This window comes from Chelonia mydas, chromosome 9 (assembly GCF_015237465.2).
Source record: "Chelonia mydas isolate rCheMyd1 chromosome 9, rCheMyd1.pri.v2, whole genome shotgun sequence".
NCBI lineage: Eukaryota > Metazoa > Chordata > Testudines > Cheloniidae > Chelonia > Chelonia mydas.
In genome coordinates this window covers 7051459-7077132 of record NC_057855.1, presented here as the reverse complement: position 1 = coordinate 7077132, position 25674 = coordinate 7051459, and the positions used below count along the sequence as shown (strand labels likewise).

At 52.8% G+C, this 25674-nt stretch overlaps 1 protein-coding gene across 11 annotated transcripts in view; it reads right to left on the bottom strand.

The window, feature by feature from the left end:
• Positions 1–25674, bottom strand: part of DIS3L2 (DIS3 like 3'-5' exoribonuclease 2) — a 273032-nt gene that overhangs the window by 8805 nt on the left and 238553 nt on the right. For 9 of the 11 annotated variants that reach the window (XM_037908114.2, XM_043521858.1, XM_043521860.1 and 6 more), the window contains 4 exons: positions 18390–18573; positions 14749–14835; positions 628–775; positions 55–185 (listed from right to left, as the gene is read on the bottom strand). In XM_037908114.2, the coding sequence (XP_037764042.1) occupies positions 55–185; positions 628–775; positions 14749–14835; positions 18390–18573 (550 nt within the window). Of the gene's footprint in view, positions 1–54; positions 186–627; positions 776–14748; positions 14836–17865; positions 18084–18389; positions 18574–25674 lie in introns of those variants that run through there. The other 2 variants (XM_043521861.1, XM_043521862.1) reach the window with 2 other exon arrangements.

Genomic DNA, 25674 nt, shown 5'->3' with positions numbered 1-25674 from the left:
GGAGAGCTCCAGGCCCCGCTAGCTCATTTAGCGTAGCGGTGGCTGTGGTCTCACCCTGACGAAGATGGCGAAGAACAGGTCGGCGCTGAGCTCCTGCACCCTCTTGGAAGCCATTTTCCGGTCGTTGCAGTGATCTGCTTGCTTCTGGATGGCCTCCTTTCTCATCCTGACTGGGCGTCCCATGCCTGGGAGGGAAACAAGCCACAACGACTGGTGAGCGCCCTGGTGGTAAGGGGCTGGCGTTCCCCAGAGGTGTGCCCCAGTACCCCTGAGCAGCTCTCAACTGGAATCCCCACTGTACAGAGCCTGCCAAGGTAGCTACACTCCCCCCGCCCTGCTTCACAGGAGGCCAGATCCCTACAGCCTGCTGAAGAACAAGAGAGTGCGAGCCCGGTCCCAGTGAGGCTGGAGAATTATAGACACAGCTGCAGTGAGCAGAAGGGCCAGGGACACAGGGACTGAGTGACCAGTCCACGCCCATACAGGGTCTGTCCAAATCCACAGCAGAACCCAGGAATCCTGCCGCCTCCTCTGTGTCCTCCCTTCCCAGCCGTGAGGCTCCAGGCAGCAGCCTCTCAGCCTGTGACTCCACTAGCCCGGATCGGGCGGCCCCCTTCAGGCACCTACCGAGGGAGGCGGAGAGGAGCCGGTGCACAAGGATGTCGGCAAAGCGGCGGATGGGCGAGGTGAAGTGGGTGTAGAGTGGCACGTTCAGGGCGTAGTGGCGGAAGAGGGTCTCGTCTTCCAGGACGCCCGTGCAGAAGTAAAGAGCCATCTGGGAAGGGAAAACCCCCCGGCCGGTGAGACTCAAGAGGAGGGCGGGGAACCTGTGCATGCTCTGCTTGAGCAAGGAAAGCCCCATGCTCTGGACCCCAGTGCTGGGGGTGGAAGAGGCCTCAGAAGCGTTTTACACAACAGCCCAGGGAGCCCCAGAGACAGTTTAGACAGGGGAGCTGGAGGAACTCCCTGAGGGGTGCATCACAGGCCTGGCTCTGCTGAACATAAGAATGGCCATACTGGGTCAGACCAAAGGTCCATCCAGCCCAGTATCCTGTCTACCGACAGTGGCCAATGCCAGGTGCCCCAGAGGGAGTGAACCTAACAGGTAATGATCAAGTGATCTCTCTCCTGCCATCCATCTCCACCCTCTGACAAACAGAGGCTAGGGACACCATTCCTTACCCATCCTGGCTAATAGCTATTAATGGACTTAACCTCCATGAATTTATCCAGTTCTCTTTTAAACCCCGTTATAGTCCTAGCCTTCCCAACCTCCTCAGGCAAGGAGTTCCACAGGTTGACTGTGCGCTGAGTGAAAAAGAACTTCCTTTTATTTGTTTTAAACCTGCGGCCCATTAATTTCATTTGGTGGCCCCTAGTTCTTATATTATGGGAACAAGTAAATAACTTTTCCTTATTCACTTTCTCCGACCACTCATGATTTTATAGACCTCTATCATATCCCCCCTTAGTCTCCTCTTTTCCAAGCTGAGAAGTCCTAGCCTCTTTAATCTCTCCTCATATGGGACCCATTCCAAACCCCTAATCATTTTAGTTGCCCTTTTCTGAACCTTTTCTAATGCCAGTGTATCTTTTTTGAGATGAGGGGACCACATCTGTACGCAGTATTCACGATGTGGGCGTACCATGGATTTATAGAAGGCAGGGGTGAAAGTAAGTTAGAGGACTTACCACTATGCTGGAGTCCTGAGCAGGGTGCGTGGCCTCAACCGGAAGAGGCAGGGCCTTAAATCCCCGGGGCCAAGGGCAAGGGCTCTAGCTGCGGTAGTGGCGGCTGGGAGCCCGGGGCCCTTTAAATCACCCCCGAGCTACCAACTGCAGAGGCGGCTGGGAGCCCTGGGGCTCAGGGGCGATTTAAAGGGCTCAGGGCTCCAGCTGCCGCTACTGCAGCGGAGCCCTGAGCCCTTTAAATCACTGAGGAGCCCTGGGGGCTCCTGGCTGCCACCGCTACCCTGGGGCTCTGGCAGAGCTTTAAAGGGCCTGGGGCTCCACTGTGGAAGCAGCTGCCGGAGCCCTGAGCCCTTTAAATCCCCGCCTGAGCCCTGCTGCCCGAGCCCTGGGGTAGCGGCAGCCAGGCTCCATCGGGGATTTAAAGGGCCCCGGAGCTCCAGCCGCTGCTACCAGCCCGGCCCTTTACATGCCCGCTGGAGCCCCACCGCCGCTACCCCAGGGCTTTGGCAGCAGGGCTCAGGCTGGGATTTAAAGGGGGAAGCAGCGGTTGGAGCTCCGGGGTCCTTTAAATCCCCACCGCAGCCCCACCGCCGCTACCCCAGGGCTTTAAATTGCCCTCTCGGAAAGCCGGTCCTGGTACGGCGCACCAGCTCTTACCGGTACGCTGTACCCGGGCGTACCGGCTTACTTTCACCTCTGATAGAAGGGCAATAAGATATTCTCTGTCTTATTCTCTATCCCGTTTTTAATGATTCCTAACATCCCATTTGCCTTTTTGACTGCTGCTGCACACTGCGTGGACACCTTCAGAGAACTATCCACGATGACTCCAAGATCTTTCTCCTTATTAGTTGCAGCTAAATTAGCCCCCATCATATTGTATGTATAGTTGGGGTTATTTTTGCCAATGTGCATTACTTTACATTTATCCACAGTAAATTTTATTTGCCATTTTGTTGCCCAACCACTTAGCTTGGTGGGATCTTTTTGAAGTTCTTCACAGTCTGCTTTGGTCTTAACTATCTTGAGCAGTTTAGTATCATCTGTAAACTTTGCCACCTCACTGTTTACCCCTTTCTCCAGATCATTTATGAATAGGTTGAATAGGATTGGTCCTAGGACTGACCCTTAGGGACCACCACTAGTTACCCCTCTCTATTCTGAAAATTTACCATTTATTCCTACCCTTTGTTCCCTGTCTTTTAACCAGTTCTCAATCCATGAAAGGATCTTCCCTCTCATCCCATGACAATTTAGTTTACATAAGAGCCTTTGGGAGGGACCTTGTGAAAGGCTTTCTGGAAATCAAAGTACACTATGTCCACTGGATCCCCCTTGTCCACATGTTTGTTGACCCCCTCAAAGAACTCTAATAGATTAGTAAGACATGATCTCCCTTTACAGAAACCATGTTGACTTTTGTGCAACAATTTATGTTCTTCTATGTGTCTGACAATTTTATTCTTTACTATTGTTTCAACTAATTTGCCCGGTACTGACGTTAGACTTACCAGTCTGTCATTGCCAGATCACCTCTAGAGCCCTTCTTAAATATTGGAGTTACGTTAGCTATCTTCCAGTCATTGGGTACAGTCGCTGATTTAAAGGACAGGTTACAAACCAGAGTTAATAGTTCCGCAATTTCACATTTGAGTTCTTTCAGAACTCTTGGGTGAATGCCATCTGGTCCCAGTGACTTGGTACTGTTAAGTTTCACAATTAATTCCAAAACCTCCTCTAGTGACACTTCAATCTGTGACAATTCCCCAGATTTGTCACCTACAAAAGACATCCAGGTTTGGGAATCTCCCTAACATCCTCAGCCGTGAAGACCGAAGCAAAGAATTCATTTAGTTTCTCCGTGATGACTTTATCGTCTTTAAGTGCTCCTTTTGTATCTCCATCGTCCAGGGGCCCCACTGGTTGTTCCTCAATTCCCTGCTGGGTTAAGATCTCATCAGGCTATTTCCACCACTGCACGTTTTCTTCCTCGCCGTCCCAAACCCTCCTCGCCCCGCCCCGTGGGCTGGACGTCCACTGACCTGTACTGCAGGGAAATAGCCGGCCTGGCCCCTGGAAAATGGACTTGGGGGGACCAGACTCTCTGCTCTCTAACTTGGGGGAGTCTCAGTGAGGCCTTCTCGCTTCACACAGCCATGTGGTACGGGCCAGGTCCTCAGCTGGTGGCTCCATGGAGCCAAACAGATCTACACTGTGGGTGGAGCTGGCCCTGGGCTTTGAAACGCGCTCGTGGCTTTCTCTGTGTAGCAGTTTCCCTCGTGTTTTGCTCAGCCGGACACAGCAACAGGTCTCAGGGCCAGGCCCCCCTATTTCTCCCCCCAACCGGTGAGTGTAGCATTCCCACCCGCCCCTGGCCAGAGCAGTAACAGCGGGGCAGGGCACTAGGAGGGCCATGCCTGCATGCTCGCTGCTCACCCAGGCTAGTCCCTGCAGTGCTAGCAAGGTGACCTAGCGCGCCCTCTCGTGGAAAAAGGGGGGAATGACATGGTTTGAGCAATCAAGAAGAGTCACCCCTGGCCTGGTGCGTTGCTTGGCGAGGAAACCCTAATCCAAGCCGTGGAGTCAGGGGGAGAGGCGGGGTGCTCTGCTAAAGAGCCAGGGGAGCGGATCAGTCTGTCAGATGGGTGACGGGGGGCTCCCAGCAGCACCTAGCTCAAGCATCTGATGTTCCTTTGCCATGATCGGCAGTGCAGCTGCTGCGGGGGACGACTCGCTCACCCCCGCTGCCCCCTGCCCAGCTACCCACGGCTCTTCTCATCTGAGCCAGGGAAGGGAGTCCATCTCCTCCACTCCCACTCCGTGAGATGGTGACCAACCAAGGAGCTGGTCTACACTAGGAGGCCGAGAGCCTGTCTCATTGCAGTTCCGCGCCCCCACCCGGCCCTTTTTAATGCTCACGGGTTAGCGCGGGTGCCGCGATATAGGTACCGGTTTTTCTAGTGCAGGTGGCCCCCAGGACGCTGTGCAGGTGGTTTGTTCAGGCCGGCAGTATGTGTGAACAGCTGGGCCATGCTCCCTGCCCTGCCCAGTGTAAATGTGTGACTGGTGCATCACGGACACCGGGAAAACGGCACGGCAAAACGGGCACAGAGAATGGCAGACTGGAGGGAATCCCCCGTCCCGGGGGCAGCCAGCTACAGCCCATTCCTTCTACCCCACAGGAAAGGGGAAAGCCAGCCATAAGACAGGGGGCGGCTGGCTGCAAGATTTCAACAATCCTGCCTTGAATTCCTGGTTCCACTTTAAAGCTGCCCAATCTGATCCAGGGAGCTTCCATGGCAGCAGGTCTCCTGGGAGGAGTTTGCTTCAAATGGCCTGAACTAACACTGGCTTGACCTCTGACTCCCACCAGCCAGAAGGCTGCGTGTGGCTCTCCCTTTTCCTCCCCGCCTGCCCAAATTCCCAGCTAGGCAGGAGTGCTCCCTTAAAGACAGCCCTCTGGAGAGAGGGAACAGACTGTCCGACAAGGAGTGCCCTGGCGGCAGGGTTAAACAGCTGGGGATGTGTGGGAAGTGGGGCCGATGTGATGGATTTAACAGACGAGCCGGCGCGTTCCAGGCCCATGAAGGATGCTCTCCCGACAGAGGATTTCCGCTATGGCCATAGTTCCAGAGGCTCCAGTGAGATCCGGTGGGGGTCCCGCCCGAGACTTGGCCTCGGGAGCGAAATCCATCCCCGGGCAGCATGGGGGGCTCCCCATCGACTCGCACTGCTGCCTGTTCACCGCTCGGGCAGCATAAGCCAAACTTTCCCCCTTCCTCTGGGCAATGGGAAACAGACCGTTCCCCTCCCCAGCCCCATCCATCATGGGGATTAATGGAGCTCCTTGATACTGCTCGCTGGGAACAGATGCCGCTTGGCTCGTGCGTTATTATATCTGCACAGTCTAAATAACAGATCGGGAATAAATCAAAGGGAGCTCGAAGAGCCCTTTTCCTGGAAGAAGCCACGCAGCCAGACTGACAGCCCAGGGACTGCTCCACTCAGGAGCTTGCTGTTTGCCGTCCCCCCTCAGCCTGCTCTCTGGCAGGTTAGGATACAGCCCTTCGGCGCAGCTCCTCTGTGGGTGCTTTTAAAGAGACAGGGCTGAGGGTTTAAGCATCTGTGAGGCTGCTCCAGCGTCCCATTCAGCACTAAGCTGAAGCCGTAACATCACCGTACACTGCGGTGCCCAGACCGGCTCCCTTTCCGAGCCACCGAAAGAGTGGGAAAGTCCTTTCCAAGTAACCTGCGTCGGGGCAGCCCAGAGACACAGGCACATGCCTGGCTGTGGGGCCGGCTCTAGGGAGACAGGTGCCGGTGGAGGAGAGCACACAGGCACACACGGCCCCGCTGCAGAGCTTGCCTCTCAGTGTAGCATTGCTCAGAGGACCAGCCGCATCAGGCACTGCAGAGCTGGACCAGCACAGGTCAGGGCAGGTCGAGCTCCCCACCCTGGCTCTTCAGTGGGGATTCGGGGGGTGAGAGGGGAGTTCAGCCGCCATGGCACATTGCCATTGGCCTCTGCTCGTGCCGTTTAGGGGGCTTGCGTGGGCACGCTGCCATCAGGCAGGCCCTCATGCAGCCATCAGACGAGAACAGCTCCTAGTCTCCATCTGCGGTGAAAGGCTCCGGATCCCATTGCCAGCCCGCAGGGCCAGAGCAATTTGCTCCGAGCCTGCAGAATGACAAGACTCCCACCAGTGCCACATGCAATGGGAAGATCCTCTTAGACCCCCTGGATCACACAGATGGCTCAGTAGCACTGCATGACTTGCCACTGCCTTTTACCCCTCCCTCTGCATGCACGTGGGCACAATTCCAGAGGGAGTCCTATGTCCTAGACACTCTGTGGTCACAAGGCTTCTCCGACAGCGTCCCTCTGTACACATCTAACCTCCAGCCACTCGGTAGATATTTATGCATTCAAACCTGTACCCGAAACAGCAGGAGGGGGCTAGCATTCATGCAGAATACACATGCACGCCCAGGGTTTTGATGGGGCGCGTTCCACTCTTGCCAACGAAAAGGAACCTGGAACTCGGGTGTTGGCAGGTAAATACAGGAGAAGCAGGATTTTATGAACCAACTTTGGGCTGGAGGAGCCAAGGTCTTGGTTTTGCAAAATCAAAGCAGGGCCGTGCCTGATCCAGGGTCCATTCACCGAAATCACCCCTGTTCAGGCAACTTGGCTAAGAGGCTTAGGGCTACCCCCAAGTCTGCAAGGTGCTTTACAAAGAAGTAGGATGTCCGGTTCCTGCCTTGGAAAGCTTACAATCTAATCAGCTAAAACACAGCTGAGGGGAGGGGACAGGTGCAACACCCAAGCCAAACGACCGAGGTGGGGCTTGGAAGGTGGCTCGTGGGCGCCGCGGTTCATGCAGGGCTCTCCCCTTCAGCTGCCGGCCCCATCAAGCCTGATTCCTGACCTTTCTGTGGGCAACGTGTTTGTACATTGGATGTCTACGCAGGCGCCGTTACTGCTCCAAGAGCTGACACAGTTTAAAACAACAGCTTTCCTGTTCACCTCTGAGACGGGGACAAACTTGCTGCGATACCCGCGGCTTCATTCCATGAGAAGCGGCTACAAAGCGAACTGCTGGTATACGCGGCTAAATCAACACGCGGCCAGCGCTGGCCCTGCGCTTCCCAGCAGCCTCTTCACCGGGAACGTCGCTCGGTGGTGCAGCTGCTGTTATTACATGTTCCAGCTTTTATTTTTACATCTGCAAAACACCAGCCCTAAGGGCTGGAAAAACAGCCCAGACAGAGACTGAGCCGCGCGGAGAAGCCCCTTAGATCGGGGGGTTGTGGCGGGGTTATGGCAGAACGGCGCTTGAATGAACCCATTGAAAACTAAGAGCGAGAGGTTTAAAAACAACGGGAGTCGCCTGCTCCGATTACAAAGCTGAAATCCTGCCCTGGGATTCATGGTTCAGGCAGCTACCTCCTCCGGCTCCCCATGCGATCAGCTCCGCCAGCTCTCGCTGAGCTGCAATGCACTGATCCGGGCAAGCAAACAGAGCAGGTTAAAAAAAGCAGCATTCTTCTGGCCTTCTATTGAGACCCAATAGCTGGGCTAGGAGCTCTCACCGCTTCCAATTTCCACAACCCAGGACTACATTATCTCTGATGCACTCCCCGAGACACAGGCTCCTTGGCTCAATTAGCCCCGCTCCCCAGCGGCTCACGCGCTGCAGGCCACACGGGAGAGGCGTTCTAGTCCCACGCTCGGCCTCCGGGGAAGAAAAGTGCCTCACGCTGAACAGCCACCCCGACAGCGATTCCTGATGGGATTTTAGGGAGCCCTCTGCATGCAGCTGAGCTACGGGGACGTGTGGAGAGCGACCCCTGCAGCTCCATGTGGAGCATGGGAAAAGCACATCCAGACGCTCCTGTAACTCCGCGGCATGCCGGGTGTGTCACAGGCCTGAGGCCAGATCACCGCGCGCCCATCAGCTCTCACGAGCCAAGCTGCTGGCTAGGTTATGGTCCTAGAGAAGAAAAGCCCCACTTCAAGGAAGCCCCAGGAAGCCAGAGGAAGTGGTTGAGTGGGGGTGTTCTTTCCCCTCGCTCCAATTCCTCAGCACAGCCCTGGGGGCGTAGCATCTTTCAAATCAGAGTCCTACCATTGCCACCCATCATTAACCTCCCCGTAGCATTGGCCACAGGAGGGACGTGTTAGCCCCACTACCATGGCCAGTTCCAGTCAGGGGATTTATCATTCTGCCTCCTGAATGCAGTTGGCTTTGGACCCTTCTCGACCGCCTGCCCTCAACCGTTGCACAGAGTTGACATTTTAAAGAGTTGCTGCATGCCCCCCACCCCAAGGGGGCTGAAGAGACCCTAGCATCCTTTGTAGATGAGTGGGCAAAATGGTTAGAGGATTATTCGGAGGCCACTTCTCTGGGGCTCCTGCGAGGACGCGTGAACGAAGGCGGGCAGCTCCGAGTGCCTGTCACCACCTGCATGATGGTGCTCCCGAGCGATACCGGCATGACACCAACCGGATGTTTTCTCATTAACAGATTCGAACGACAAGTTCTCAACGCTCTGCTGCGCTCCGTTCTCAAGAAGAACTGCAAGGAGCAGGCGAATAAATTAGCCACAGCCGACCGAGGGCTGCTTTGTTCTTAAGGACAGACTGAATCCCCTGAAAAATGAGGTGTCACTTTTCCTTCATCTTTTACAAGCTGACTGGCGCACCACGCCCCAGGGGCTCCCGCTGACGTACATTATGAGCTTCTTCCCACCTCCCTCCCCCTCCATTTGAAAGGCATTCGTCCTGACCCAGGGGTACAGAGCGCGCGTCCAAGACACGAGCCGGGCAGGATCGTGGATTAATTAGCTGCTGGGGGTTTTGGCCGACTCACCTGCAGCCTGATCTCTGACACACAAGCCGCAGCGCTGAGGACGGAAACGTACACAGCGAAGCAGGCCATTCAGTACCGCCCAGCACCGATGTCGTCATGCAGAGGAGTCCTGGCATTGCCACTAATCGCAGCGACGGCCCACATGTCCCAGGGCTGAAGCAGGGGCCGATCCAGAGCCTTGCCCCATGTGTGGTTTCAGGCAATGGCTGGGGGCACAGACTTCCTGTCTACTGCCCCATGTTTCCTTACTCACGGTGCACACAGCACTGTACGGAGAGACTGCGAGAGCTGGAGAGCTGGGAACGGTGGATGGGCAAGGAGACATGAAGGCCTTTTCGGGGCCATATTCTCCACTCTGCTGTGGCTGTATTCTGGCTGGAGGAGCCAACAGAGGAGAATATGTCCACCAGCCAGCTTCCTGTGTCCTCCTCTGGTGCAGGGGATGTGCCAGAGAGGAGCTCCGCGCTGCTTATTCTCCACTCGTGAAAAACCACTTAGGGACCAGTGGGGTAAGTTACGGCAGCTCCTCAGCTGCTCTAACTTACACCAAGGCCAGGAGTGGGGAGGTGTGTGACAAGCAACCAGAGGTCCCTACCTTGCGATGGGCAGAGCTTGGCTGCAGAGGGGACCACTTCCCTCCATCTTTGACTACTTCTGGGATAACCACAGAGCGCCTTGCTGCTGGGCAAAGGGCCTTTCGGGGCTCAAACGTCAGGTCGTGATTGGAAAGACAATAAACGTCACAAGCTGCAAGCACAGCAGGCGCTCCCCTAAAATTCACCCCTGCCCCCGGGCCCCCTGTGCCCAGAATAACCCATCTCCATGCTTGCAAACAGGCAGCCTGGGAAGTGTTTGTGTCAATCCCAGATGGCACTCGCCTGGCACCCCTTGGAAAGCAGGGTCTGTGGTGTTTTCACTGGGATGCCCTGAATCCCAGGCAGCCCCAGCCACTTGGGCAGAAATTGGAAGTGTCCCTTTCCCAAGGAGACGTGAGGTACAGACATGCTCCACTGCACATAGACATGGCTTGTCCAGACGTCTGACAGCCCAGACAACAGCTACGTCTCCAAACAAAGCAAAGCAGAGACTTATTCATGGCCTGTGACCCTTACGAAGCTGGTTTCTCTATCGATTTATCATGTTCCTCTCCTTCCACGTTCTCTGAGATTACGGCACTTCGTACAAAGTCGAATGCATACGGAATGCCTCCAGCTTTTCCAGCTCTGCCTGTAAGAGGTCTGGGTTTCTGACCCGTACAGCAGCACCGGTAGCACACAGGCCTGATAGAGCCGGAACTTAGTCTCAGTATAGAGACATTTTTGCATCCATAGCAAGACGTGGACTCCATGCAGGAGACAGCGAGGCCCAGTAGTCGGAAGACAGCCAGTTTGCTGCAACCGTTTGGACTTGGCTTGCAGTTTAGGCAGTTGAACTCATCAGTGCTCGACCCCACATACGCTGGGGCGTTCTGGTGGCCCCGCTCCAAATTCTAGACCTTGCTCTTCTGCTCTAAGATGCTCAACCCCATGGTGCGGGCGGTGTCTTGGAAAGCTTGATGGGCAGGGCTGGAACTCTTTTGCTTCTCCACACGGCAAGCAGCAGTGCTGTCGGCACAGTCTTGGTCAGCGAATGCTTCTTGACCAACCTTGATTCCAACGTGTGGAGCAGCAAGTCTAAGATCCAGCTGGTAGCTTGGCAGCATAGCGCCAGGGTGAGAATGCATCCCCTGCTGCACACCTGAGGTTGTGTAGAAACACAGCAGAAGCCGTGCACCAACACTTACTCTCACACTGGTACAAAGATCGGGCACCAGATTTAGTAGAACATCCGGGGCGCCAACTCCTTTCAGGGTGAGCCAAAGTGCTGATCTGTCGGCAGAATCAAAAGCCACTTTGATGCTGATATACACCACGTGAAGCAGGCAATTAAATTCTTAGCGCAGCTCAGCTGGAAGCTGTAGCGTAAGGGAAGCATTCATTATCAACCACCCAGCAGCGAAACAGCTGTGGACACCAAGTCTGTTAAGGAGCATTTGCTGCATCCTAGCAAACAGAACAGAGCGAAGATCTTTCCAGGGACTGATAGCAATGAGATCGACCTGTAGTTGTTGCACTCGGTGTGAGATCCTTTGCCTTTGTACAAAGACACTACGATGCTGTCTTCCCATTCTGCTGGCACTCTGATGCCCACACTTTTAAAGAGCAGTTGATGGAGGCCAAAAGCACCTTTGAGCAGCTCAGGTGGAATACCATAGGCACAGCCATTCCGTAATGTTTGGATGGCCTTTTGTACTTCCTCGAGCGACAGAGGATCAGACACTCTCAGCTAAGAGCTAAGTAACCTGGGAGGACCTTCTTAGGGCAAGTCATGGAGCAGCCAACGTGGAAAATTCCGGCGTGCTCCTGGCAAACATTGCTAATTGTAGATCAATCTACTGGGACAGAAACAAACTGAAATTGTTTACCTCTGCCAGTCTTGTCTGTGTGTGACGCAGTGCTCCTTCCATTGATGATTGGAGATGATTCGTTTGCTAAAAGGCAGGTGCACATGAACACACATACCCACATGCAGGATCTACTTGCAAAGGTGACTCTAAAAATGGCATTGTAGGTTTCCATGCCTGGGGGGCGGGGGCTAGAGGGGGGAGTGTTGGCGATTCCATACCAATACTCCATTTACAAGTTAAAAGATGGTTTTGCAAAGAGCCAGCCCTGTAAGCTCACCTTGGGAGCCAAAGTCTAGCTGGACTCCCTGCTCCATTAGCAGGAATGAAGGGTTTACCCCCCAGAACATAAGGTACCAGTTCTGTTGGTGATACACTAGCCAGAATCGCATCCAGCTCGCTTTCCCAGAGCGGGGTTGGCTCTGTAGGGCTAACGGGAGTTCAGCTGTAAACTTATTTTTGCCTGTGGAGGAAGTAAGATGCAACACAGAACATACCTAGGGAGCAGGCTTATTGAGCAAGACTGGAAATTCCATATAGATGTTTTTCTGACCATAGCTACACTTCTGAAGAGAGTTAGGCTCTATTGTTTTTGATGCCGGTCTAGCTTCCTTCTGACGTCACATAGAGTTAGAGTTCTCCTTTCAAAATGCCTTTCCTTCCATAAACTTGCCTTGACCCATTAATATCTATAAGTTGGAAAGGTCTCCTCTTCCTCGTCAGTCCTTCCAAACAGGCTTCATTACAACGCTCTCCTTAGCAGTCATGTAAGGAGCAGGGCAGAGGGGCCCTCTGATCAGAAATCTGGATTCTTGGAAATTTCATCAGAACAGAGAGGGCACTCATATAATGAGGGACTGTAGGACAGATGTGGGCATTTTACAGGCAACCACAGTCTCAGACACTTGCACCATTTCAGCACACTACCCTCATGATATCCCTTGCAGATACTTGGAAGTATTTAAAAAAAGACACCAGCCACTTCACAGAGTACAGACTGAAGAGTCTAAAACTGACACTTAACTGTGTCACAGCCTTGGGAAAAAGCTTTCGCTTGGCTAGGAGCAAACATCCTCATGTCCTGCTTTGCTCAAGCTCAGCATCTATTTACCTACTGCTGTGCTCACCCCTCCTCTGCGACGGCCAGGCTGGCCCGAGCTGGGCCATCGCTGGCAGAGCATCAGCACCACGTGAAAAGGAAACACGGCACGTTTCCATTTTGGGACCGTGGGGAAAGGAAGCTGAAGAGCAAATGAAACTTCCAAAGCACCAGCTCAGGTTAGGAAATGGTTTGAATGAGACACTGCCCAGACCTAGCTCCCAAAGGCCTTCCTCCGTGGTTTTGATTCATACTGAACTCCTCACTGAGGAAGTAAAGGCTCTGCACCACTGTCAATGACGGGCAGACGCTGCAAATTCGGCTGTTGCCAACGCATGTGCTTGTGTGGCAGGTGAGTTTGCCGAATGTGCCGAGGTGCCTGGTGGTGGAGAGCAGGAGGGGCTCCAAGTTTACTCCCCTCCTCCACGCGCCGGCAGGCCTTCCATATGGCACAGACGCAGCTTTGGGGCTTAAAGAGAAATTAGCCCTTGAACAAGAACACACACTTCAGAAAGTTCTCACTGCCCCATCCTGGGCCGTGCCTGCCCATGTGACCAGTCTCCTTTCGACCGGCCGTTCAAAGACCCAGGCAGTCTGGTACCTGGGGAGAAGACTCGGGACCTTGACACAACACAGTCAAGCAGCAGGCTGGAGGGGGAACCCATGTAATAGATGCTACCAATAGGATTCAACTTCGACAGTACGTCTCATTGAAGGGGAAAGGAAGCTATCCATGCCTCCGGTGATGGAGACACGTGAAAGCCAGACAAAGGGTCGTTATCTAGAGAAACATGGTGGAAAAACACACCCAGCTAAAAAGGGGAGAACTGCGCAGCAGCAAACTGTACTAATGAGTCCAACGGGCGTGTGGAGGGGATCATTACCACACAGTTTGTGCTAATTGCCATCAGAGCCTCCCCAGCTACATTTGCAAACAAGCATTAAGCTGCTAAAGTACAGCAGGACTTCAGGCAACTGCTAATGAGTAAATGGAGCAAATTAACTAATTAGAAGAGTGACAGTCAAATGAGTAATGTCAGGAAGATGATGTATTCCCATGGTGATAAACACTCAGCGGCAGAGAGGCCATTTTGAGGAACGTGTCACCTTCTCCCTGTTGGTGGGCTGCGCTCTCAGAACTGGCCTCCCTTTGCGCGGCGGCCGAGTTAACAAGGCAGAGGCTTTACAAAAATTATACGGTGTTTTCTTTTCGCTAATTCTGTGCCGATGAAACGCACCGGATTAGCTGTTCACAGGGTGCCGCAACAAAGCCAGCACAACCGTGGCACGGCAAGCTCCCCTCCTGTCAATTCTGCCACCTACCCAAAAGAGACCACCTCTCGAGATGGATGGGTCTCCGTGGCCTACTCAGACCTGGGCCCCTCTGCTTACAAGGGCAGGTCAATGCTGGGTTTTGACGGGGATGCCTGTTTACTCTGAACTGAGACTAATTCATTAAAGTTGGACCAAACAGCGGTTACAGGGTCTGACTTGGGCTGGGCTTTCAACCAGTGACCCCAATTCCCTGGCCCCTCAGCTGCCCTGAATGGCTCTTTAGGAAGGAAATTGCTCCTGGATGTCATGAGAGGAGATTTTAGCAGGGCTACTAGGCTTGGCCCAATCCCCTAAAGTCAATGGGGGATCTGCACCCTGCCATCCTTGCCCTTGCCTAGCAGTCACTTAAACCCTTTATGGCACCAAAGCCTCCTATGCGAAATACCCAGAACTGTGCCCGTGGTGGCAGCACCCATCGTAGGAGCCTCCTGGCTGCGCCGTTTGAGGGAGAGTCCAAGGAGCAACTCCCACTGAACCCATCAATCTCAGCGGGTTGCCCAGCACTGACCGGTGAACCCAGCCCATAAGTAACCAGGCAGGCCTCACTGACTAGAGCAGACTGGACACATCAGGTATAAATCTGAGTCATGCTTTGGGGCTGCCGAGAGTTACCAGTGAAGCGCTGAGCTTCTTCATCTCCCTTCCCCCTGTGTAACAGTTTAAACGATCAGTGCAGAGGGGGGATTTCGGGAGAGGGGAAGGAGCACTGATCTGGGCAGGAAACGCAAAGCAGGTGGCGACGAGCCTGAAAACATTCTGGTGCTGGCTGCACGGGGATAAGCACATTGTGACCTGGCGGCTCTTACCTGCATTGGCCTGGAGAACATGGTGGTCAGCACTTCTTTCCTGGCCTCTGCATAGCTGTCTGCACCAAACATTTCATTCAGACTTTTCTGGAAGGAGAGAAGGGGGGAAAGACAAACAGGTGAAAGGCTCCGGGGGAGAACAAACAAGTCCTGCTCTTTGCTGCTGTTTTACTGCTCCGGGGATTTCAGAAAGTGCAGACCCTTTACAACAAAAATCCCCTCTTCCTTGTTTGCACCCATCACTTAGAAACGTGAAACGGAAACGTTTTCCTCACTAAATATGTTTCCTCCATATGCACAGCCTGGCTGGCTGCAGCAAATATGTTTCCTCCATATGCCAGCCTGGCTGGCCTTTCATGGTCCCGGCAGCCCAGCTGGTCCCAGCTTGATGCTCACCGCCTGGCTGGCTAAGACAGGGCTGCCTTGTGGACACCGTTTCTATATATTGCAGTCACTTATGATATTGCTCAGCATCTGCCTTCCAAAGGCAGCAGCCATGTGGGGCAGAGAAGCCAGGGGAATAATCTCCGAACATTCAGAGAGATGGACTTTTATCCTCTCCCTCTCAACCTGCAGGTCAAACCCCAGGGCTTTGTGACCAGTTCCCTCCCATGCAGCAAAGCATATTCCACTGCCCTGGCTCAACGCGCTGTGTAGCGCTCCGAGGGATGCAGCAGTCTGAAGCCATTGTACTAGGCTAGTAACAAGCAGCACTGCCTCCTCCTCCTCATTGGAAAGGCCCCACATGGTCAACGCTCGGAGGAAAAGCATCCCCCTGTCTTCAGCGTCCCTGACAAGGAGCTCGGTGCAAGTCCCAGAGGAGGGAGCAGAGCAGTGAGGCCGCACCTAACAGAACAAGTACGAGGGAGGCTGATGATGCACTGTATTAACAGCATCACCAGCAGTCCAGGGGCAATGAAAAAGAAAATACTGGAGCCCCCCATGCTTCACTTTCCATCTGAAGTGAAGCTTTAACGCTCTCTTCATTTCAGCCCAAGCCATGATTTGCAGTATATACATATACAGTGCATGAGATTTCCCAGCACGGCTCTGCGGTCCCACCCCTGAAACCATCATCTTTCTATGCAGAAATTGCTTTACTGCAATGACTGGCTGGTGAGAACAGAGCTGACCAGCGACAGAAACGGCAGGCTGCCCGAACACACAAAACACACTGTAGCCTCGTCGGAAACCTCTATGCTTCTGCCCCAGCTTTTCCTTCCCCTCCCCAGGGAGCGTGCTGCTTTACATACCCCTAAGGGTGTCACGTCTGCGAACAGGGGTTTTGCTCCAGATGGAATCATTACCCATCCATCGCCGTGGGTGCTCATGGCGGGGTGTCGCAGCCTGGGGACATCACGGGCGCTGGGGGGTTGGCGACCCTGCTCTGGGAGGACGTGGGTCCTGGGGGGAGTTGTGGCCTGGGGGAAGGGGGAGTCATGGGTGCTCAGGAGGGGGTGGGTTGCGGCCTGGGGGGTTGGTGGGGCTGGGGAAGGCTCCCTACCCAGCTCCTAGCTCCATGTACTGTCTCTGCTCTGCCCCAAGCCCCGGTTCGGCAGCTCCCACTGGCCGGGGACCATGGCTAATGGGTGCTGCGGGGGTGGTTCCTGCGGGCAGAGGCAGCGTGGAGCTAGGTGCTGAGGGAGGGAAGTTGTTGTTGCCCTTCCGGGGAGTCCCCCCGACCGGGTAGGCACCCCAGCCCTGAGCCCCCCTCACACCCAAACTCCTGCTGCTGGGGGGCGGGGGAGGGAGGCAAGACTGGCCCAGCAGTGGCCGGTGTGCCTGGCCCAGGGGCTGCCCGAGCTGCTTAGGTGGCCCCCGGGCCAGGCGCACCGGCCACTGCAGAAGTCACGGTGGTCATGGAAAGTCACGGAATCCATGACTTCCGTCACCTCTGTGACCAACACGGAGCTTTACTTAGAGCACACCCATCAGCACAGTACCTAGGCATCAGGCAAAAGAAAGATTTGTGTTGAATGTATTCCTAACAGCCCATACTCTTCTCCATCCCTTACTTCAGCCGCAGCCAGAGAGCTCTTTCCTATCCATCTACTGCTTCAGCACTGCCCACTCCTCTGCTCTCATTACGCTGTTAAGTTCTTTGCAAAGATTCCTTGGATTTCCTGTCTCTGCAAGAAACACCCAGGACCTGGAATCTGGGGGGTTCCGAGCGCTTTGTGCACACGGCAGTCAGACCGCGACACCCCCAGTGGGGGAGCATGTATCACCTAGCAACCTATGACACTTATCCGGCCCCTGTTACTGTCCTGAGCACCCCATCATCTTTCCCGCATTTATCTGCCTAGCAGCCCTGGGAGGGAGGGCAGGGCTAGTGCCCCATGGTACAGATGGGGACCTGGGGCACAGAGAGGTTGCGTGACTTGCCCAAGGCAACCCAGGAAGTCTGGGGCAAAGCAGGAATTAACCCTGGTCTCCCACTTCCCAAGCTAGCCCCCTAACCCGTGGGCCATCCTCCCTATTCCACCCGCTGTACAGCGAAGGCCACGGAGCAGGTATGTGGCTTAGACAAGATCAGACTGACGCAGTCAGCGGCCCTAGTGGAATTCAGGAGGCCATATCACCAGCTCCCTGCTCTAACCACTTCTCCACACTCCTCCCAGCAAACATTCGCCGGCACCAACTGCCCGTTGCATTTAGTACTAGATCCGCTGCGTCTGGCTACAGCCCGATTTGAGGTCAGACTCTGATGTGTGAGGCTGCAGCAGGGGAGGCCACGCCACGGTGGATGCTGACCCTGGAAATGAACTTTTAAACCCTTGCAAACCCTGCTTCTTTGCTAACGGAGAGGGAGGCAGGGGATGTGGCCTCTGGCACTGCCTGTCATGATCCCACCGAATCTCCACCTCTTCTCTGTGACAATTCTTCGTGTCGTTTGCATGCTGCTGGCTTCCAGTTCTGGCCAGCCACTAGCTCCCTCAGTGGTCACAAGCAACTCGCTTCAGCTCTCTGCCGTGACCTGCCCAGCCATACAACAGGGAGACCCTCCCCTCCCTGACAAGGGGCTGCAGGGGTTAACCAGCTACTGCGGGGGCAGCAATCAAGAGATGGAAAGTGCTGGGTAGTTTTTAGGATTGTCTTTCCCTCAAGAGCCTCCCCGCTCCTGGCTCATTATCAGTGATCTCCTCCAGTCCCCAGGGGAGATGGCTCGAGAGAACAGACAAACACTGGGCAGACTAATACCTCTTGGGGATTTGTCATCTTTTCTGCAGTGTCAGTGGCTTCATTTTTATGCCCTGTGAAGAACATCACATCTCTCTGCACGAGGTGTTTGTTGGGAGCTCCGGTTTGAGACAGGAGGGTATTACCAGACTTTTCTGAGAGGCTGGGTCTAGTGGAGCACAGAGACCTGCCCCCCGAACCCTGCCACCTGGCTGAAGACAGAGCAGGTGGCTACAAAGGCGAGCCTCATCTCCAAACTCCCCTGGACACCCCCTTGGCCAGCTCTGCACAGTCAGCTGTAGCCCTGTGCAGAAGACAGGGCAGATCACCCAGAGAATGGAGAGCAGGTAAACACAGGCCATTACACAAATGCTGTCGGAGAAAGTATCAGTAACCCCAGGAGAGCTTAACCGGCTAGACATTCTCTGTTGATGCAAATCCCCAGTGCGGTCTCCACTCACGTGCAGGGCCCCTGCGCTGCTGAAATCTATCTCCAGTCCCATCTGGTCGCAGAACTCCATGAGGTCGTTCAGCATCTTGGTCTGGGGTGGGGGGTGACGGCGCAGCAGGGCCTGCTGGGGGAAGGAGCGGTAGATCTGATGGGCGACGGCCATGTTTGCCAGCAGCATAAATTCTTCCACCAGCCTGCAGCAAGGAGAGAGGCATCATGAGAGTTAAAGCAGGAAGCCCCTGGGGCCATGAAGTGCCAACCGTAATCAACAGCTTGTACTCAATGCTGGGAGCTAGTGCAGTGTGAGTGCATAGGAGAGCGGTTATTAGCAGTGGCTTAAGAGGAAGATTAGACCTGAGATACCAGCAAACCTCCCCAGATCCTCTCTCTCCAGCTGAGGTTCCCGTGGGCCATCCTAGTGGTGCAGACAAGCAGAAGCCAGCACTAAATGGACAGCTCAAATTACAATAAAATAATCCCGCTGCAGGTCATCGTATCTCCTGAAACATTTGACAAGAAAAGCAAATGCAGTGTGAGTGATAGCACGGAAGACAAACACAGATAGCTGTCGTCCTGAGCCAGAGGAAACACAGTCCCCCCCCCCCCCCCACTTCAGTCTCCCACCCTGAGAACGACATGTGTGGTCAGCACAGCTGCATGAGTTTCAGGCGAATTTCCACGCTACGAATCTGCCTTAGCGTTCGCCTTACACAAATGCTGAGCGCACAGCTGGAAACGCAGACAGATGGCCAGGAAAGCAAAGTAGCTTTTCTAAGTGCAGGGCTGAATGTACGACAAAGACAGCACTGGGGCTATCCATGACAGCACGGAGACCAACCCAAGCCAGCCTGAACTCTCCTTGTTCCCACTGAAAACACAGACACTGGAGGAAAACCTCACGAGCAGCACACAGGACAAAATGTAAACGATAGCACTAACGATGATCCTGACGGGGTCATGGGCTATGCTCTTCTTGCTGCAGGACTGTGTCACAGGAGATGTGTTTAACAGGGCTTGGATAAACAGAGAAATGTGTTTAATTGGGCCTTCCACCATTTGCTCCACATAGTCGGTGGATTTCTCAAGTTGTGCTAACTGCCAACAATGATAATAGAGCTGTAAAAGCAACATCACACTCTCGGCACTGCATATGCATATTGCCACTAATTATGCTGGCATCTGAGCGCAGCTCGTGCATGCCAAATGGCCACAGCAGAGCAATTTGGAGAAGTCCCTTGCGGTGGAGCCCAAGTGCCTTTGTGGCAGATTTGCAGGACTAGGCACAGGACTTTGTTGTGCTCTGTGACTTAGAAAGCAACAATGGAGACCACTGGGGAGTTTTACTGTGTGTGCTACTGAGGTTAACGAGCGACATGTGCATCACACTGCACTGTATTCCTGGGCTACCCTACAATAGCACATGCCCAGACTTATTGTATGGTCAACCGATTGCACTTGTGCAGAACCCAACAGAAAAAGGAAACCATTAAAAACAAACCGAGAGGAGGAATAAGCAAATAACAGCTGTAATGAGCAAAAGGATGTAAATATCGGTTAGCCGGTTCAACGATAAAAAAAAAAAATCTTTAAACCGGTTAACTGAGGTCGCTCCGGCTGGCCCGGCGCGGCAAGGGCTGGGGTTCCTCCGGCGGGCCAGCGCAAGGTGGCAGGGATTGGGGTCCCACTGCGGCTGGGGTCCTGCTGGCCCAGCCCGGCCGGGGCTGAGGTCCTGCTGGCGCGACCGGGGATGGGGTCCCTCCAGCTGAGTGGCCCGGTGCGGCCGCCCGGCAGCCGGGGTCAACAGTTAAGGTCCAGTTAACAGTAAGCCTCATGCTAACCGGTTACCCTTTTCCGTCCCTAAATCAGCAGTGAAAATGCTCATCTGTAATGGATCAGAATTCCTACCAGGAGCAGCGCTGTGGACTCTCCTTACAGAGCATGGAGCTAATAGGCCAACCCCCTGATTTCTGCGCACACAGAGGGCTGACAGCTTCCCTACCAGACAGAGTAGAAAAGGACGCTGGGGTAAACAGGGAAAATGGACTGGGAGAGGGCCACCAATAAGCTACTAGCACTGTAAACAGCACAAGCTAATGTTGGGCTAACCACCGTTTATTTAAGTTTCTAACATTTACCCGCAAGCCCTGACAGGAGTGACACGTGCTGCAGGCGACGCGGTGGCCATCACAGAATGGAAGCTGGGTTCATTTAATACATACCCGTGACAATACACGTTAGAGAGGGAAGTTGGATAAGGTTAAAGCTGCTTTGGTGCAGTTCAACCACAAGATGGCAACATTGGTCCCTTTATGGCAGCTGGTACCAGCCGGCTGTTAGTCAGACTAAGGAGTAAAGCAGCACTGTGCAGGTAACCAGTTGTCCGTTCAATTGCTGTGTAAAACAGGCGTTTCTAAAGGGCAAACCAAACCACACAGGGATGGCAGGGTTCAAATAGCTCATCAGCGAAAGGAAAACATCACTGGTTTCTGTAAACACCGTTCAAGATAGAATAACCACCTTGAGTCGCCAAGCCTAGTTTTCAGCGGATCATTTGGGAAGCAGAAACACATTCTTGGCAGCCTGGTACATGTACTGTCATCAGTGCCCACACTTCGACAGCAAACTTCTATTGCGACTGGGGGCGGAAAAGGTCATTACAACACCAACCCAGGTTAACTGAACCAGTCTGGCAAGTGCTAAGGCCAGTAAAATGTATCATGCCAGATTCTTTCCTCTTCTTTCGTGCATATCACATTGCAAAGGAAAGTCAGAGATTTATAGGAGTAGGTAGAGCCACACAGACATATGGGCAGATGTCACTGGGACACAGGTGTTGCTGCAACACATCAGGCCAATGGCCCCTCTAGTCCAGGAGCCTGTCTTGAAGTGTGATCAATATCAGGTCTTTCCTAGGTGCAGAACTTTCCTAGACGACAAGGCAATAACATGCCCGAGGGGGAAATGTCTTCTGAATCCCAGGCAGACAGCAGTGCTTTACGTCCTGAGGCCGGAAGGATTACAGCCCTTGTAATTCTCTATCCAAACTCGTGGGAATGCAGATTGTATTTTTATTGTTCACAAGAGTGTCTAAGCCTTAGCTCTTTGCCTCACTGATAACTCTGGGCTGCAAATTTCTCCGGTTCCTTAAGCTTTGTATTTTTAAAAGAATATTTTGTTTCATTGTTGTTGTTTTGGTTTTCTTGCCTTTTAATTTTACTGGGGGTTCTTTTGTTCTCATGAGTAAGGGTAACTGGAAGCATCTGACAGATAGCCTCGATACCAGTTGTTATTTTCTTTACCTCTATCATGTCCCCTTTGATTTGTCTTCTCTGTACACTAAATAATATAATGATAATGCTTCCTTCTCTCTCTGCAAATGCACTTCAATCCAGATTTGCAAAACCTCATTCTGTGGGCCCATCTCTGTCCTGACCTGCTGCTCTAGTCCCAGGCTGATCAAAGAGAGGTGCCAAATCACTGGGTGGTTTGGGGATATGGATAGGAAGGACTTAAGATGGGACCAAGCCCTTCAAACTGCTTTCATCTGTGACATGGCAGGATATGAACCCAGCTTTCCAGAGGTGAAAGGCTAGTGGATTAACTCACTGTGCCTAAAGCCCCAAGTTAGATGCTTTAGAAGAGAAGCTAACTAACTAAACCAGAGACTCCATAGAATGGTTCCCTGTCAACCCTTCCAGCCTCCTCCCAAAGAGGAGATGCAAGAAGGTTCAAGCGAGGCTGGGAGACCGGCAGAAGAGTTCCCTTTTCTGTTGTATCTAGTTGCCAACTCCTATAGTTCTTTACAAGCATATTTGTTTCTTCTGAACAAGGAATCATAGGATCTCAGAGCTAGAACTTCAACACCGGCAGCCCAGAACACATGAGCAATGCTACAAGAGACCAGGACGGTCACACAAAGGAGAGAACCCGCTTTGGTAAGGAGAGAGAGTTTAGTTTCTCATGTCCAAAGAGAAGTTAATACAGTCAGGATAAAATGTTACAAAAAAGTGCCTTGACCATACCCTATTACATATGGCAGTTTCTAGCCCTCAGTCTGGTCGGTTTCTATTGGCCAGGGTCAGTACAGATCCTGAACTGCTGCCACAGGTGCAGGAGCTAGGAGTGCGGGGGGCGCTGCAGCATCCCCAAGTTTTATGTGGCGCCCCGGCTGCCGGTCCCAGCCTTGGCCCCTTTACCTCTGTCCGGGTCCCCGCTGGAGACACGGCCCTGCTCCCGGCCCCAGCTCTGCCAGGGGTGGGGGGGTGAACAGGGGTAAGGGGGCTGGCTTTCAGCACCCCCAGTATTAAAAGTGTTCCACCACCACTAATTGCTGCGTGAAGATGACCTGTAAAGATTCTGGCCCCACTGAAGTCAATGTGGAAAAACTCCCATTGGCGTCACAAGAGCTAGAATTTTGTTCTTGACTGCTTGGACTGCGAGCGATTCCCCCCAGCTACCATATCCCTAGGGTTGGAAGAGCCAGTCTGTCCAGTTAACCCTCCTACCTGCCAACCATTTTCCTTCTGAGTCAACATTTCTCCTTATTTTCAGCAGGGCGACACTTACGTGTCTTTGTCAGCTTCAACAAAACAGACTGAATCACTGGAGTTCTGCAAGCGTGAAAGAGGAATTAACACTGAGATGCTGTCTCGGGATAGCTCAGAGACGCTTCCGTTTTAAACTTCAGACTTGCCGGGAATTTAGTTGCCGAGGACAATGTGCACGGAGTGCCCATCTCCGGAGGGAAGATCCCCAAATGGGCAGAAGGGAAAGGTCACATCTAGGCTAAGGTGAAGCACGAGAAATTCCTGCCCAGAAAGGGCTTGATGGACACCGAGGGAATGAGTCACGATTTCAAATGAAAGGACTCTTTCGCCCAGTGTTTGAGAGCTCACCCACTTCAGCAGAGGAACCAGGTCTGTGGCTCAGATCCTGCAGGACCCACATCTGGCTCTAACACGTTAATGCGTAAGACTCACTGCATACATGAAGGGCAGTGAAGTGTTTTCTTCTTTGGGATCTTATAAGGGAGGGATATTGTGCATGGATGTTTAGAAATCTGTGTTGTTCACCTTTAAGGGGAGGAGCATGGGCAGTTACCCAGCATGGCTGGCTGGCTAAAAGCAGAAACCGACCTGGAGAGGTGAGGGCCTGTGGGCGTTGTCAGCACAGGCTGCCTTCCCACCTCCCCAGTCGTTATCCCCAGCCTCTAGGGCTGTAGAGCTGCAAACCAGGAAGCCCCCCCAGGCCCCTCAGCTGTAAAGAGCTGTTTTCGAATGGAGCTACCGCAGGCTGTAACTCCAGCTAACTTTGAGAGCGCAGGGCTTCAAGTCAGCAAATGCTACTTTGTGGTTCGGAAAAAAGAAATGGATCATAAGGCAGCCTGGAGCTGAAGTTTGGCTGGCAGCATCTGGAGGCCAGCGCCGAAGCCTGGCTCTGTCATTAACAGGAGCAGAGCACTGAAACTGCTAACTGTCGGCAGGTCAAACGACAAGAGGGATTTTTTTTTCTTAAAACAGCCTCACTTGGAGTTTGGCTGGGTCCATCTGGCAGGCTGGAGCGAAAAGAAAAATATTTCATGGCTAAAAAAATGGAGACAGAGAGACTAGTCCATTTGAATTTGTACTGAATGAATCCCATGTGAAATGCTCTCCAACACCATCGGTACAGTTTCCTCTGGATCAGCTGAGCTATCCTTGGCTCCCAGCTGCACAAAATCCCATAAACAATATGCTCTGAACTTTTGCCCTTTGTGCACTCATGCAAGGTTTCCATATCCCCCCCGCACAGAGAGGTGGGTCAGAGCAGGTGCTTGCCCTGGCCACAGGTTCTTACTGATAATGGCAATCCTGCTCTCTGCGCCTGCAGTACAGAGAGGTTTCCAAACCTGTGCACTGCAGCATTGAGAGAGAGAGAGAGGACAGCCTAAGAGCCCTGTAACATGCAGAAGCATCGTCTGCAGGCCCTTTGGCCTGTAAACTCGGTTTTCTTATGAATTATGGGCTGGATGCAGGAGTTACAGCATGAAATTCCATGGCCTGCATCATGCAGGTGGTCAGACTGAGGGTAACAAGTGATTAAGCCACACAGTCAATGGGACTTAAGGCTCCCATGTCACTTTTGACCATGGACCTTAGGAGCTTTGGGAAGTGCTATCCTAGATAATCATAATGGTTCCTTCTGGCCTTAAAATACATGAAATATTGGATTCGCATCCCAACTCTCAGCACAGTAAAGCTCAGGCAAGTAGAGTGTGGGTTTGGGCTGCCGTTTCCATGGCAGGACTGCTATTCAGCCACCTTCTGATCTCGTAATCTATACTCTTCCTGCTTAGCTTCCCAAACGATATTAATAAACCAAAGGTTACTGCACTTACAATGTAGTTAGTGCAGGCACAAGCCAAACAGATTGATCACAGCAACACAATTCTCAGAGCAGCAGCCCGGGGTCCAAATGTTACTGACCCACTGGTGCCTAAGCACAGTACCGTGAGGGTCATGAGACAGGATAAACTAAAGCAGCGGCTCTCAACCTTTCCAGACGACTGTACCCCTTTCAGGAGTCTGATTTGTCTTGTGTCCCCTGCAACTTTCATCTCACTTACAAACTACTTGCTTACAAAATCAGACATAAAAATACAAAAATGTCACAGCACACTATTACTGAAAAATTATTTATTTTCTTGTTTTTCCTATATAATTATAAAATAAATCCATTGGAATACAAATATTGTACTTACATTTCAGTGTAGAGTATATAGAGAGGTATAAATAAGTCATTGTCTGTATGAATTTTAGTTTGTACTGACTTCACTAGTGCTTTTTATGTAGCACTTTGTAAAACTAAGCCGATCTCTAGATGAGTTGATGTATCCCCTGGAAGACATCTGTGTACCCCCAGAGGTACATGTACCCCTGCTTGAGAACCATTGAGTGAAAGCACGCCTATTTCTTTGTGCAAAAGCTTGTTTGACTTTCAGTCTAGTTATCTCAGTCTTCTTAGAGCAGAGGTGACCAAACAGGTATATTCCTAAAGTTAGTATCTCCACACTGCTGATATATGGACACAAGGGGCCAAACCCCACACTGTGCGTAGCCCTATCAGGATGGATCTTCCTTACCTCTGACAGACACCTCAGGGGTCAGTCTCTTCTTTATACTTTGGCAACACTTATCTAGCTTGTCATACCAATAAAGTCTCATTGAATTGAACAGAGTCCTTCAGGGTCTCACTTCACTTGAGACCTTGGGCTGGTCTAAGAGTCATGGCTCTGTCGCTAATGCTTCACCTGGTCA